At 43.4% G+C, this 15,297-nt stretch overlaps 2 protein-coding genes across 4 annotated transcripts in view; both read right to left on the reverse strand.

Annotated features, from left to right (window-relative positions):
- Nucleotides 1-1,391, reverse strand: part of LOC119315701 (protein CHROMATIN REMODELING 24-like) — a 6,322-nt gene extending 4,931 nt beyond the window's left edge. The window contains exons 1-2 of the mRNA XM_037590220.1: nucleotides 1,359-1,391; nucleotides 599-823 (exon numbers count right to left, since the gene is read on the reverse strand). Of these exons, the coding sequence (XP_037446117.1) occupies nucleotides 599-823; nucleotides 1,359-1,391 (258 nt within the window). The remainder of the gene's footprint in view (nucleotides 1-598; nucleotides 824-1,358) is intronic.
- A 5,007-nt stretch (nucleotides 1,392-6,398) lies between these two features.
- LOC119315249 lies at nucleotides 6,399-11,850 on the reverse strand. 3 transcript variants are annotated; one of them, XR_005152652.1, is made up of 5 exons: nucleotides 11,657-11,831; nucleotides 9,092-9,151; nucleotides 7,164-7,337; nucleotides 6,921-7,070; nucleotides 6,399-6,828 (listed from the first exon to the last, which is right to left on the reverse strand). XR_005152652.1 is itself a non-coding variant. In XM_037589918.1 (5 exons), the coding sequence occupies exons 1-5, from the start codon at nucleotides 11,814-11,816 to the stop codon at nucleotides 6,709-6,711; spliced, it is 588 nt and encodes a 195-aa protein (XP_037445815.1). In that variant the 5' UTR covers nucleotides 11,817-11,850; the 3' UTR covers nucleotides 6,399-6,708. The 3 variants fall into 3 exon arrangements, 2 of the variants coding, with proteins under 2 accessions (XP_037445815.1, XP_037445814.1); XM_037589918.1 differs by having other exon boundaries at nucleotides 6,921-7,067; nucleotides 11,730-11,850; XM_037589917.1 differs by having other exon boundaries at nucleotides 11,730-11,848.
- Nucleotides 11,851-15,297: the final 3,447 nt, after the last annotated feature.

Raw genomic sequence — 15,297 nt, forward strand, 5'->3', positions numbered from 1 at the left:
AATAGGAGATCCTACTCGCATATCATGTGGCTGAGGCCGACAACTTAAAGCTCCTTGATCCAATGGGTGAGAAGTGTCTTTGGGGCGACGACTAGCACCTTCCTGATCAAACTGGAATGGAACAACCCTGCCAAAAAGGCAGAAACCTGCACCAACTTGATATCGAGAATATTGCATCACTAACTTGATATCGAGATATATTTTGGCTGAAGGAAACAAGTGCCAGTGTAGTTTGCAGATTACTACTAGCTTGGAAACAAGTATAATTAAGCACACGATACAATAGCAACAAAACAAATTCGATTATTGGGTCGCATCAGATGATATATGATTGGTTTCAGCACCTTACTATGCAGGAACGATGCAGTTTTCAGAATAATCTCTGCAGCGTAGCTAGTACTAGTAGGCTAATAGTAGCATTCATCCACAACAACCTTCCTAACGCTAGCAAGTATAATTAAGGGAGAAACAGAGCCGATGATGGTGAGAATGAGATCAATACGAACTAACAGGTCTTGTTATGATCAATCAATTAAGTGAGAAACAATTTAACGAGAAGAACGAGTGGATGTCAATGGGTTCGAGGGAGGGAGGGGACCTGCATGGTCTTGCCGAGTCCCATGTCGTCCCCTAGGATCCCGCCGGTTCCCCTGCAGTGCAGCGACCAGAGCCAACTGAGCCCATCGTGCTGGTGGGCGTAGAGCATCTTGAATACCCTCCCTGGGAGCCTGTACAGCGGCGGGCCCCATCTCAAAGTCCTCCTCCAGTCCTCCTCCTCCTTCTCCTCGTCGCCGTCGATGTGATGATGGTTTTCCACCTCTTTCTTTTAAAAAGGGACGCTTTATTACTTAAAAGATTTAAGCATTACACCCGGTCTCTGCACAATTAAGACACACACAGCCAAATAAGATAAGATCCTCACACACAAAATAAAAATAGAAGGACTGTCTACTTTACATCTGGATGAAAATAAATTTGCTTTCAGTCATATTTTTTCCGCCAGTTCAAGGAAGGATGACAAGTGTCCCTGTCCTGTGTCTCCTGTCCTCTGTTTGCTCCTTGTTGTCCGGCTTTTAAACACACTCGCATCATCATGTTAACGGGTCTACACCCCAACTCTTTTCAACCCGTACAGGAAAGCAGCAAGAAAGGAGAAAAATAACCCAACGTTACAGGCAAAACTTTCCCATGTCCACTATTCTAAAACTAACAACGCACGACCAAAATGAAATGAAAAATACAATCTGGAAAAGAACTAAAATTCCACTAAAGAATTTAGATGTAATATCCACTAAAAATGCACTGTAAAAATCTTTATGTCCACTAAGAATTACAATGTAAAAATCCATTAAAATTACACTAAGATTTGTTAGAGTTATAATATAAGTCATGTACCCCTTTGTATTTATCCCGTTGTATAAGGGGTTTCCTGCATATGTTCCACACCTGTACATGTATATATATCGGCCTATGGCCTCATGGGAATACAAGTTGCATATTCCTAACATGGTATTAGAGCTAGGTCAATTTTTTGCACACTGCAACTCGTGCTATTGATCCGTCGATCGCAGCCGCCGGCCTCGATCTCCTGTTTCCGCTCGTCTGGCTCCCGATCGAAGCTCTCCCTTGATCTCCCGGAGTCTCCCGTATCGGATCGATCTAGTCCGGCTCGTCTCGCTCCCGATCGAAGCCCCCCTCGATCTCCTGAAGTCTTCGATCGGATCGATCCCCAGCCAGCCTCGCTCCCTAGCCGGCCCGCTCGTCCCGCTTGGCAGCCGGCCCGCTAGTCCCGGTTGCAGCTCCCAGCCGGCCTGCCCGCTTGTCCTGCTTGCAGCTCCCAGCCAGCCGGCCTGATCTCCTGCTCCCGCCGGCCCTGGTCCCTGCGTTTCTTCAGCCGTCGACTGCCAGCTGCCCCTTGATCAAAAAAATGTCTGCTGCATCGGGCTATGTTGCTGTCCCTCGCTGTCCGGTGATCTTTGATGGTACTAACTACACCGAGTTTACTGGCTTCATGCGCATTCACATGCGTGGCATCCGTCTCTGGGGTGTTCTTTCTGGCGAGGTCTGCTGTCCGCCACGTCCGGTTCCTCCGGTTGCCCCTACTCCGCCGACTCCATTGGTTCTTCCTACGGATGCTAATCAGGCCGCCAAGGATGCGGCTAAGCTTGCTGATGAGGCTGCTGATCGTGCTTATGATGAGAGGGTTTTGGCTTATGAGGAGGCTCTTCAGACGTATCATGGTGCTCTATCTGTTTACACCCAGTGGCTTGATGATGATGCTCGTGCTGCAGCTGTTCTCACTGCTAGTGTTCTGCCTCAGTTTGCTTCTGAGTTTCTGGGTCTTCCTACTATCTTTGAGATGTGGACCAGTCTTCGTCATCGCTATGAGCCCTCTGGTGATGCCTTATACCTTTCTGTGGTCCATCAGGAGCATGCTCTTCAGCAGGGTGACTCTACTGTTGATGACTTCTATGCACAGAGTTCTGCTATCTGGCGCCAGCTTGATTCTCTCCGCAGTGCTGGTTGTCGTACTTGCCCCTGTTGCCAGGCTGTCCAGGCCAATTTGGAGTTTCATCGCGTCTACGAGTTCCTGTCTCGGCTCCGTAAGGAGTTTGAGCCCCGGCGTGCTCAGTTGTTTGCTCGTGGCCGTATTTCTCTCATGGAGGCGCTTTCTGAGATTCGTGCGGAGGAGACTCGCTTACGTGGTGCTGGTTTGCTGGAGGTTCCCTCTGTGCTCGCTACTCGGTCTTCTTCCACGCCACCTGCTACACCGACCCCTTCTCGCTCGAGTGCTCCGCCGTTCTTGCCCACTCCTTCTGGAGGCTCAGGTTGCCCCCGTCCACATTGCGACTACTGCAAGAATGATGGTCATATTGAGTCCCAGTGCTACATGAAGAGGAAACACCTGCGCAAGGCGCGATCATCATCTTCAGGGACTTCGTCATCTACCTCGACAACTTCAGCCATTGCTTTGACTGAGCAGGATATTCTGAGACTTAAGCGTCTGCTCGCGGCTTCAGGTTCTTCCTCGACGGGTACTGCTGGTTCTGTGACTGATGCTTCTCGCACTGAGCAACCGCCCTCTACACAGTCAGGTACATCCCCATGGGTTCTGGACTCTGGAGCTTCTTTTCATATGTCTTCTCATTCTTCCACTTTGTCCTCTCTTCGATCACTGGATTCTCATGTTCATGTCTTCACTGCTGATGGTACTCCACTTTCTGTTGCTAGTAGAGGCAACCTTACCACTCCTTATTCTGTTCCTGATGTCGCTCATGTTCCTCGACTTACCATGAATCTGTTTTCTGCTGGTCAACTTACTGATTCTAGTTGTCGCGTCATCCTTGACGTTGACTCTTGTTCTGTCCAGGACCGTCGCACGCACACTCTAGTTGGGGCTGGCCCTCGCCGCCGTGATTCTCAGGGTCTTTGGGAGTTGGACTGGCTTCATGTTCCTTCCGCTGCCACCACCATTGCCAGTTCCTCCGCTTCAGTCGCCTTCTTTACTGGTTCCTTCAAGCAGTGGCATCATCGACTTGGTCATCTGTGTGGTTCTCGGTTGTCGTCTTTAGTTCGTCGAGGTCTTCTGGGGTCTGTCTCAGGAAATGTCTCTTTAGAGTGTCAGGGTTGTCGTCTTGGCAAGCAGATTCAGTTACCATATTCACACAGTGAGTCAGTGTCTAAGCGTCCTTTCGATTTAGTCCATTCTGATGTATGGGGTCCGGCTCCTTTCGCTTCGAAAGGTGGTCATAAATACTATATTATTTTCATAGATGATTTCTCTCGTTACACATGGCTTTATTTCATGACTTCTCATAGTGAGGTGTTGTCTATTTATAAGCGTTTTGCTGCCATGGTTCATACTCAGTTCTCTTCACCCATTCGTGTTTTTCGTGCTGACTCCGCTGGCGAGTATATCTCTAAGATGTTGCGTGGTGTTCTTGCTAAGCAAGGAACTCTCTCTCAATTCTCTTATCCTGGTGCTCATGCTCAGAATGGTGTGACTGAGCGAAAGCATCGACATCTTCTTGAGATGGCTCGTGCATTGATGATTGCTGCCTCTCTCCCGCCTCATTTTTGGGCTGAGGCCGTCTCCACCTCCACCTATCTTATCAATATACAGCCTTCCGCCGCTCTACAGGGTGGTGTTCCCTTCGAGCATCTTTTGATCGTTCTCCTGATTATTTGATGCTTCGCTTGTTTGGTTGTGTTTGCTATGTTCTTCTCGCTCCTCGCGAACGCACCAAACTGACCGCTCAGTCTGTTGAGTGTGTCTTCTTAGGCTACAGTGATGAGCATAAGGGCTATCGTTGTTGGGATCCTATCGATCTTTGGATGTGTATCTCTCGAGACGTGACTTTTGATGAGTTTCGTCCCTTCTACCCACGCCCATCTTCCTCGACTTTTTCAGTGGAGGATATCTCTTTCCTCACTTTTCCTGACTCACCTATCACCCCCGTCGAGCATGTGCCTCTTCGTTCCACTCCCTCTGCTTCTCCACCTCCAGTCGATTTGCAGCCACCATCTTCCTCGGTCTCCTCGCCTAGCATGTCACTGGATTCTACACCTTCATCTCCGGTGACTTCTTCGTCGCCACCCCCCGATTCTACCTTGGCGATTCCTCCTTATATTGTTCCATCTTTTCCTCAGCATTACATTCGTCGTTCATGACCTGTGGATGCCTCTGTGGATGAGTCGTCATCTTCCTCTCAGCCTACTTATGGCTTGCGTTCTCGTCCTCATCCGCCTATTGATCGCTTTGGATTTCCCACCGCTGGTGCTGCTGTTCTTGAGCCGACTTCTTATCGTCAGGTTGTTGTTCATCCTGAATGGCAGTTTCCGATGGTAGAGGAGATTGCTGCTCTTGAACGCACTGGTACCTGGGATCTTGTTTCTCTTCCTCCCGGAGTCCGTCCCATCACTTGTAAGTGGGTCTACAAGGTTAAGACTCGCTCCGATGGTTCTCTTGAGCGTCACAAAGCTCGTCTTGTGGCTCGTGGTTTTCAGCAGGAGCATGGTCGTGATTATGATGAGACTTTTGCTCCTATGGCCCATATGACCATTGTTCGTACACTTCATGTCGTTGCCTCTGCATGCCACTGGTCTATCTCTCAGCTTGATGTTAAGAATGCCTTTCTTAATGGTGAGCTGCGTGAGGAGGTGTACATGCAGCCACCACCTGGGTATTCTATTCCTGATGGGATGGTATGTCGTCTTCGTCGCTCTCTCTATGGCCTTAAGCAAGCCCCCCCGTGCCTGGTTTGAGCGTTTTGCCTCTGTGGTCACTGCCGCTGGTTTTTCAGCAAGTGCTCATGATCCAGCATTGTTTATTCACCTTTCTCCTCATGGTCGGACTCTTCTTCTTCTCTATGTTGATGACATGATCATCACTGGGGATGACCCCGAGTATAGTGCCTTTGTAAAGGCTCGTCTTAGTGAGCAGTTTCTTATGTCTGATCTTGGACCTCTTCGCTACTTTTTTGGGATTGAAGTCTCTTATACCTCTGATGCCTTTTTTATATCCCAGGAAAAGTATATCCAGGATCTTCTTGCTCGTGCTACTCTTACTGACGAGCGCATTGTTGAGACTCCTATGGAGCTCAATCTTCACCTCCGTGCTACTGATGGTGATCCTCTCCCTAACCCGACGCGTTACCGTCATCTTGTTGGCAGTCTTGTCTATCTAGCTGTCACTCGTCCGGACATCTCTTTTCCGGTTCATATTCTGAGTCAGTTCGTCTCTGCTCCCACATCGGTTCACTATAGTCATCTCCTTCATGTTCTTTGATATCTCCGGGGCATGATCTCTCACCGTCTATTCTTTCCTCACTCCAGTTCTTTACAGTTTCAGGCCTATTCGGATGCTACGTGGGCTAGTGATCCTTCAGATCGCCATTCATTTTCTGCTTACTGTGTTTTCTTTGGTGGTTCTCTCATTACCTGGAAGACAAAGAAACAGATTGCAGTTTCCCGTTCGAGTGCCGAGGCTGAGTTACGAGCAATGGCTCTTTTGACGGCAGAGATGACTTGGTTACGGTGGTTACTTCAGGATTTTGGTGTTGCTGTCACTACATCGACTCTGCTCTTATCTGACAGTATATGTGCTATTAGCATTGCGCGCGATCCTATGAAGTATGAGCTCACCAAGCATATTGGTGTTGATGCTTTCTATGTGCGCGCTGGTGTGCAGGATCAGGTTATTGCTCTTTAATATGTGCCTTCTGAGTTACAGTTGGCGGATTTCCTGACGAAGGCACAGACTAGAGCACAACATGGCTTTCATCTCTCCAAACTCAGTATTGTTCATCCACCATGAGTTTGAGGGGGTGTTAGAGTTATAATATAAGTCATGTACCCCTTTGTATTTATCCCATTGTATAAAGAGTTTCCTGCATATGTTCCACACCTGTACATGCATATATATCGGCCTATGGCCTCATGAGAATACAAGTTGCATATTCCTAATAAGATTTACACTATAAGTACCGCTGTAAATCCACTAAGAAAAACACTGTAAATCCAATATGAATCCACCGTAAAACATTGTAAAATTCACTAAATATTACACCAAGCATTTTAGTTCAAATCCACTAAGACACTACAAATCCAGTAGGAATTACAGTGTAAATCCAGTAAGAATTACACTGTAAATTCACATAGAATTACAGTGTAAATCCAGTAGGAATTACAGTGTAAATCCACTTAGAATTACACTGGACACTGTAAATCCAGTATAAATCTTGAAACAAGGGACTCCGACCAATCTTGAAAAGTCTGAGGCTTAGCGGCATTTGAAGACTGAACAAGTCCAACAATTTGTTGCACAACCTACAAAAAGAAAACAAATGACATGCATAAGTGAAAAAATGATATACAAAAAAGGAGGAGAAAACAGCAAAAAAGGCAAGAAAAAAGCTTACATCATTTCCAAACCGTGAAGCATAAGCCGTTTCAGCTTTACAGGCAAAAGAGACATTATCAACAGCTGGAGCATGAACTTCTGATGTTGAAATCTTATTGGCAAAGGGGATACTATAGGTTACTGAACATGAAAACTTTTCACAAGACTTCTGAACACAAAAAAAAGGTAGAATATTCGGTGAGAGCTAACTATGAAAAAAAGTTGGCAAAGAAAGTTAAGAAAAAGACAAACAAGGACTAACCTGTGCGTAAACTGATGGTGATAAACGCTTCAACGGCCTCTTGCCATACGAACGACTGTTGCTCTTATGTAATTCCGAGAAATCCTTAACTTTGTTACCTCTCCATACCAGAATTCTAGGCTTGCTGTCAGGAAGAGAATTCAACCCAGAGTGCACACGGTCAAGGTAAGAAACCTAGCAGAAAAATAAAGAAAAGATAATTAAATAACAATAAACAAAGGAAGCAGCATAAAAAGGGAATAAAAGAAAAGAAATAAGTCACAGCTCAAGCATAGTGACAGCCGCCATCTGTGATTGATCTCTTGGAAGCAACCTTTGTAGAATCCTTAAACTTTTTAATACTGCTAAGGAGTCACTCATAGACAAGCCTAGATAAATCGAAATTCATCGCGGAGCTACAATCTCTGAAGATATGGAGATATTTGGGGCTGGGTGAAGGCTAGAATTTGGACACAAGAATGTGGAGAAAGCAACACACATGAAGCAGATGAAAATATCTTCATCAGGCAGTTCTTCAGAGATAGAATTGAGTTTATTTGTGAAGAATGAGGCCGGTGGGATGCTAGTGACATTGAAATGGGGCAAAATAAATCCACGGCCAGCATTAGCATCCGAAAAATGGGTAAAGCCAACATCACAAAAAATGAAAATCATAGAAAATTAACCTAAAAAAGACCTACTAAACAAAGAAAAAAGGGGGCCTAGTTCTAGAAACACATTCTGCCTGACATAAATGGACTGCTATTGAGCTCAAGAAAAAATAACAAGAGATAGGAACATCGACCTAGGCTAACAAGCTCTAGGGCATATACCTAACTAACACAAATGCTCTGGATGGCCAAACCAGCTGCCTCAAGCAAAAGATACCACATAGGTGCAACACTGAAGAACTAAAAACCCATGCTCTTGCAATCGTCTCCAGCAACTGACAAAAGCTCCAAAACAGACACTACAATATCAGCACTAAATGCACTAAAAACCCACTACAAAGTACATAATCACTGACAAAAGATAGGATATTAAACTCTACCCAATATGCTCCAATTAACAGTGCGATTACTCTCTAATTATAGTGAGATTACTCTGTAACTACAACAAAAAGACTATAGCTAAAGAAAGTAATTACAGCAAGATTACTGTAGCAATTACAAATGAGAATGCATTGAAAAGTACACTGGAACAATTTGCAACACCTAAACCACTAAAAAATTACATTTGATAAAAACACTCAAAATAGCAGTGCAATTACATATAAGATACATACTAAAATATACTGTAAAATAAACAGACAACACACAGTAATTCCACTACCACTAAAGTTACACTGAAAACTACCTACGTACATGATAAAGTGAATAGGTAACTTAAATGGGATTTGGAACCCTAAATGACCCTACAATAACAGAGCAAGAAACAAAGCTGCCTAATCAAACACAGATAACAGGATCATGTAGATTCCGGACATGGCAGATGTTTTGTTTGTTCAGATGTGGGTTCTACTAGGTCTGGTGGTACAGAAGCCAGCGGCGTTGGCGCGCTGCAGCCTGGACTGCAGGTCAAGGTCATACATGTGAAGAAGCAGCAGGACACGGTCCGATTCAAAACAAACACGCCCTAATCCAAACGACCACACATAGAAGATGAATCCCCTATAGCAGACGAATCTCTCCTGAAGCCTAATCAAAGCGCGCGAACAGGACAACTAGAGGCCGCGGGGGCTATCACATTTAACTACCAAAAACAAACGGGAACGGATCTGAGTGCCCTAACGATGCACACATCACCAGCAGCAACCTACTCAAAATCGATCTGAGGACCCAAAGAACACATCAAAAAACCCGCAAAAAGAAGAAGGGGAGGGAGAGATTTGGAGGGGCGGGGTGGGGTGCGGGGTGAGTGGGAGATACAGCACAGATCAGGCGGCAGACCTCGGCCGGGAGATGCGGCGGCGCAACTGATGGGAGAGCGCTGGACACCTGACCACCAACCTGCTCAAGCATGCAGCGAGGGGAATAAATTACATTAATAAAATTATGGTGACACCACACTACAATTCCACTAGAATTTACAGTGTAAATCAATGAAACAGAGATTATCACACTCAATTACAGTGTGAATTCCACTACAATTTGCAGTGTGAAAAGAACTGACGAGATAGAGTAATTACACTAAAATTATACAGTAATTACACTACAAATATAAAGTAATTACACTAAGAAATCCACTATAAATTGCCGAGTAAACTCAAAGATTAGGAGTCATTGCACTAAAAGAATCCACTAAGAATTAAAGAGTAAAAACACTGACAAAGATAGAGTAACTAACCTAAAATTACACTACAATTGGCACTGTAATTTCACTTACAACTTATAGTAAAAAGACTAAAATTATACTAACAATAACACTGTGATCTCACTTACAAATAACAGCAAAAACTAAGATTTACAGAGTAAATAAAGTGATAAGAAAAGGGCAGTCCAGAGCAATCCAGTGATAGGAAAACAACACTCAGGAGCAATCTCACATTTACACACGTTCAAGCTGAAATCACAATAAAATAACTCTGATATTACACTAAAAATACTGATAAAATACAGCTGACTATTTACTATTGGAAACTACACTCTAAAACAATATACTATTGGAAATAAAGAGCTACATCTCTAGAATTACATTGGTATAGAAATAGAACTCACTTACAATTACAGTAGTAACCAGGAATAAAACTACTGGAATTACAATCATCAGCAATACTAAAACTACTGGAATTACAAAGCTACATCTCTGGAATTACAGAGCTAGATCCCTATAACCATTGGAATTACAGTCGTAATCGATAAAAAATACACTAGTAAGCCACTGCAAAATATAGAGATATCACTGTGGAAATAAATCAAAAAATTACAAACGATTTACAATGGAACTCCCCTAAAATTACAGTAGAAACCAAGAAAAAAAAGTGCTAGAACTACACTCATAACACCACTGGAATTACAAAGCTAGATCACTCGAATTACATTAAAAGCAATCAAAATTTACAAAAGTGAACAATTGAAATTACAATGGCAGACAACATAAATTACAGTACATACCAGGAAAAAACCTAGGAAATCAGGACTAAACAGTCATAACCTATGATATATAATTGTGGCATAGCTAGCATCAACACAAACAGACAATGTTATACTGAATCAACATACACATCAACCGATTTAATCACAAATACAAGTACCTAGTACTGTTCCATGTTCTCGTTCTTATTATCCCGTTAATTCCATTTTACAACTTCACACACCACAATTATATGCTTTGCCTACCAAAGGGAGCATGCCATTTTCTTCAGTAGATAAAAAATAGAACTCAGAAGATCAGTCAAGTCCAACAATCTTCATCTTCAGTAATAAACAACAAATTTGAGATAAAACAAGCCAACACTAACAAACAAATGCACAAGAAATCCAGCGACCAAACAGAGCATAAGATTAACTCTAGTCGCAACTCGCAATGGCCAATTAGTAAACCAAACCTAGCTACTGAACGAACCCGGCCTGAACATTGATGTGGCTTTCTCACATCCAACCTGAATAAAACCACTTAATTTGGACATAACTAAATCTAGGAGACCACCTGCCGTGTATGTGACATACAAAATAAGACAGAGGCATTCGGTGCCGGTCTAAAAAAAACAAACTACTAGAATTACAGTTCTGATGCACTTGAATTAGAATGACTAGCAAGCAAGAATCACAATGCTAGTACGGTTATAAGCATCATATAATACAGTGGCAAACCAACTTAAATTACAGAGGCATAGCTTCAGTAAATACTAAAAGAAATGGCAAGCACCTAAAATTCCCATAGAACTACCACCCCTGCCTACATGGAGTACATTAGAGAACAAATGGCAATCAACTATTACACTGGAGAAACTGAACCCTCTACCATGCCATGACAGAGAAAAATGAGAATTACGACAGCACCACGTACTACTACCCAGCAGCAAAAACTACAGCATGAGCTGGCCAAGTACTATGAGGACCTATAATTCTCCAAGCAATACAACAGCGCAACGTACTATGGGAGACCAACCCCTCACATCAGAGACCAAAATCAAACTCAACTCGTACCAAAGCATGCTAGATCTAAAAATTAACAGCTACTACCGGAGATAACTAAACAAAAATCAGGATACCAACTAACGAAAAATAGCAGCTACAACTAGGATCCAAATGAACTAACTGAAGAATCACTATGACGCAAACAGAATCGATCAGGCAAACACACACGGGCGCCTAACCAAAGGGGAAACATCACAAGAGCCCAACACATCACATCACAGATCACAACACTCGATCCCCAAAGCACAACATCACATAACCCTACAGATCATAACACCCGAGCAACCCACAGATCTGAGCAACAGGGAACCGAAAGGGAAATAGCAACAGAGGAGAGATGCAGCGACGAGGAGAGAAGAACTCCGGCTGCCTGACCACCAAGCCCTCAAGCGAGCATCGAAGGAGAACTCCCAATCAAAATCGCCATGACTCCAGATCTCCAACTCACCGAGGTATCCGCCGCTGGAAAAATAGGAAGGGGAAGAGACGAGGGGGCGAGAAAGCGAAAAGAAAAAATTCGAAATGAAGAAGGCATTCAGCGAGTAGAGGGCGGGCGGGCGCACGCAATTAACGAGTCTCTCCCGACAAATTATGCGGGCCCCGTAGCAACCAAACAGACAGAGATCAGGAAAAAAAGGAATAGCACAAATCTCAACAAAGCGATCGGACGAACAGAAAAACGGATGAATCCTAATTGTTTTCATCCGGCTGAAAAATAGCAAAACCGTAAAAAAATAGCAAAGGATATACACGGCCTGGAATCAGAAACAACCTTAGAGCTCCTTTGATTCATGGGATTTTTGTAGAATTTTCATAGGATTCTAATCCTATGGATTTTTTCCTCTGGTAATCGTTTGATTTACAGGAATAGAAACCTTGGGAATCAATCCTATGGATTTTCCCATTCTCTATTTCACAGGAAAGTTCTCAAAAGGTGGAAGCTCTCGGAAAGAATCCTGGCGGGAAAAAAAGCGCGCGCTCGCTCACCGCGCGCTCAGTTTTCGCGGTAAATAAACGCTCGCGTAACTTCTCACAAGACACATCGCAAACAGAAGCACCGCCCCCCAGTTTCTTCAGCATCGACCTAGTCGTGCTGCGCCGCCACGGCCGGCCGGCCGCCCGGCTTTCTGCCCAGGTCCTCGGCCTGCTGCCTGGCCTTCTGCTCAGCTGGTCAGCTCCTCGGCCGGCCTCCTTGCTTCTATTCCTCCGTATAGGAAGTCCAGCAACAAGGTACGAGGCAACTCCAAAAGCCAGATCCGGTCCTCCTTTGCTTCCCATGATTTCCCATGAATTTGTAGATATTATACACATAGATTAGATTGATTTGCTTAGTATTAGTTTGCAACCTGCTGTAGATTCTCTCTGATTTTTTAGATCGAGCTTGTTATTTCAGGATTTGGGGATTTTCTTTGCAGCTATTAGGTAAAAAAATAAGAGGTCTCAGATTTGACTAAATTCTCAATTCACTATGTATTTGCTAATGTCTAGCTCGTTTATTTAGCAATTGAGTTGCACGACTGTGTCCTGATGGTACCCATATTTTTACTTTTCCTCTGGTTCTTTGGCACTGTATGAGCAGCATGAGCTTATTTTCTTCATAGCTATTGGATCATCACGTGGTAATTTTTTTGTCTGCACAAGGCACTAAAATTTCCCTTTTCAAGGATTCTATTATGAACAAATATCATTTGTGCCCTGTAAAAATTGTATGCCAACAATATGATGCATGTAGATGGCTGATCGACGTTGCTTGTCTGAGCGACAAGGCCATCATCTGCAATCAAATGGTGCAATTGATCTTGAAGTTGATGGTGGGACTACAGGTCTTCATCCAGAAATAGGTAAGTTCTGATGTTACGGTGACACTGATAAACTTAGATATGCAATTTTATTTTATTTTTTGATCTGTTATTGATTTAGAAACTAAATTTGTACAATTATGTTGAATATCTAGGAATCACAAAAGGTAACTCTCGAGCCAAATGGAGTCACCAAATGAAGCTGTACCTTATTAAACTCCTAAAAGATCACGATGTGCCTGGTTTTCGGACGCAGAATGCTTGGAGCAAGGAGGCATGGAATAATATTCTTCATCAACTCAATCAAAAGTTTGACCAGTCATTTACTCTCAACCAAGTCAAACAGAAGGAGCAAGATCTGAAGAGAGACTATCATACTGTGAAAAAGTTGTTGGATGTGAGTGGCTTTGGATGGGATAAGGACAGAAAAATGGTAGACGCACCTGATAGTGTTTGGGCAAGCTTTACTGCTCGTACGAACAGCAAGGATGCTCTCCAATGGAAAGAAAGATCATTTCCCTTTTATGAAGAATTAGCTCCACTCTATGAAGGTGACTTCAACATAATATTCACAATTCCATTGTAGCTATTTTACCTTGCAGCCTAAACTTTGTATATAATGTTTGATTGTTCTAAGCAAGTCTTTGGAACTATTCTCTAGGTCGTTATGCTGAAGGGAGAACTCGCCAAGGCATGGACCATTATACTAGCAAGAGGAAGTATGCACCAGTTCCCTTGTCACAGTTGACACCGATGGCTGATCTCGATCAATCACCATCACCTACTATGCCGGTTACTGGTGAGTCGGACATGCGGTTTACTTTAGATGAAGAACTTGAGGAAACCAACTTGGATTCTCCCCCGCATCTATCTACACCTATTCAGCATGTGCAAGCCCCTCCAAGATCCACACAAATGGAGAAACATGACACTAGACGTGGGAAAAAACAGAAGCGTAGTGCTACTGATGACTTCCATGAGAAGTATTTAAAACTGAAGAAGGAAGAAATTGATCGATTTGCTGCCATTGAGGAAAAGAAGCTAGAGGACCCCTACAGCATCAACAAGTGTATCACAACAATTGAAGGCTTGGAAGGTCTACAACTAGGAGATATGCTGATGGCATCAGATATCTTCAAATGTAAGGAGAACAGGGAAGTTTTCTTGTCCTACTCTACTAATGAACTACGGTTGGCTTGGCTTAAAAGAGAGATTGCACGTGCCCAAAAAAATGATCAAAATTAGCCATTGTGGTGGACTGGTGGTGATCCACTATGATCAGAGGTCATATTTTAGGGAAGCTTTTGGTCTGTGGGTGTCATATACTTTTGTCTAGTTAAATTGGTCATAGAACTGACCATGATGGTTTAGTATATTTTGGTAGGTATGTCGAGAGACTTTTGGTTAGGCATGCAGCAAAACTAGCTTGATCATAAGCATGAAGTCCAAGAATGGTATTACAACTTGCATCTCATATTTCAAGTACATGAATGGTAGCAGAACTTGGATAAAATATTACATATTCTGAGATCTTCGTGATACATATTGTGCCCACATTTGTTGTGCTATATAATCTCGTTTTTGATTCCCAGCTTCTCTGGAGTAATTAAAAGCATGTATATCATTGTGATAGTTGTGGTCTCCACTTGGCACATCAACAAATTGTTCTTGATCAATCTCCACAGTAGTATTCTCAGGCCATGAAAAATCTCCATCATGCAAACGTATGAAATTGTGCAGCACACAACTAGCAACTGATATGTCAATTTGTTTGGTCACCGAGTAATGTGAAGCCACTCTCAATATCAGAAATCTCATTTTTAGTATACCAATAATCCTCTCGATATGATTTCGGAGTTGTGCATGTCGTAGGTTGAATAATTCCTTGTAATTTCTTGGCCTTTGGCGAGCTCTTCCTTGTTCTTGTAAGTGGTACCTAGTACCACGATATGGAGCCAAAAATTGTGGTGTATACAGCATCTACAAGGTAAAATTTTCCGGGGGGTACTTGAAAACCATGGTTAAGTGCATCGTGTAGGACTCTTGCATCTGAAGCCGGTCCCTCCCAACCAGCATGCACATGCACAAACTTCAGATCAAAATCACATGCTACCATAACATTTTGCGACAATGTTTGCTTCCTATTGCGATATGGTTCTTGCTCATCAGCAGGTAGTTTCAATGGAATATGTGTACCATCTATAGCGTCGATGCAAT

Source organism: Triticum dicoccoides, chromosome 6A, assembly GCF_002162155.2.
Source record: "Triticum dicoccoides isolate Atlit2015 ecotype Zavitan chromosome 6A, WEW_v2.0, whole genome shotgun sequence".
NCBI classification, from domain to species: Eukaryota; Viridiplantae; Streptophyta; class Magnoliopsida; order Poales; family Poaceae; genus Triticum; species Triticum dicoccoides.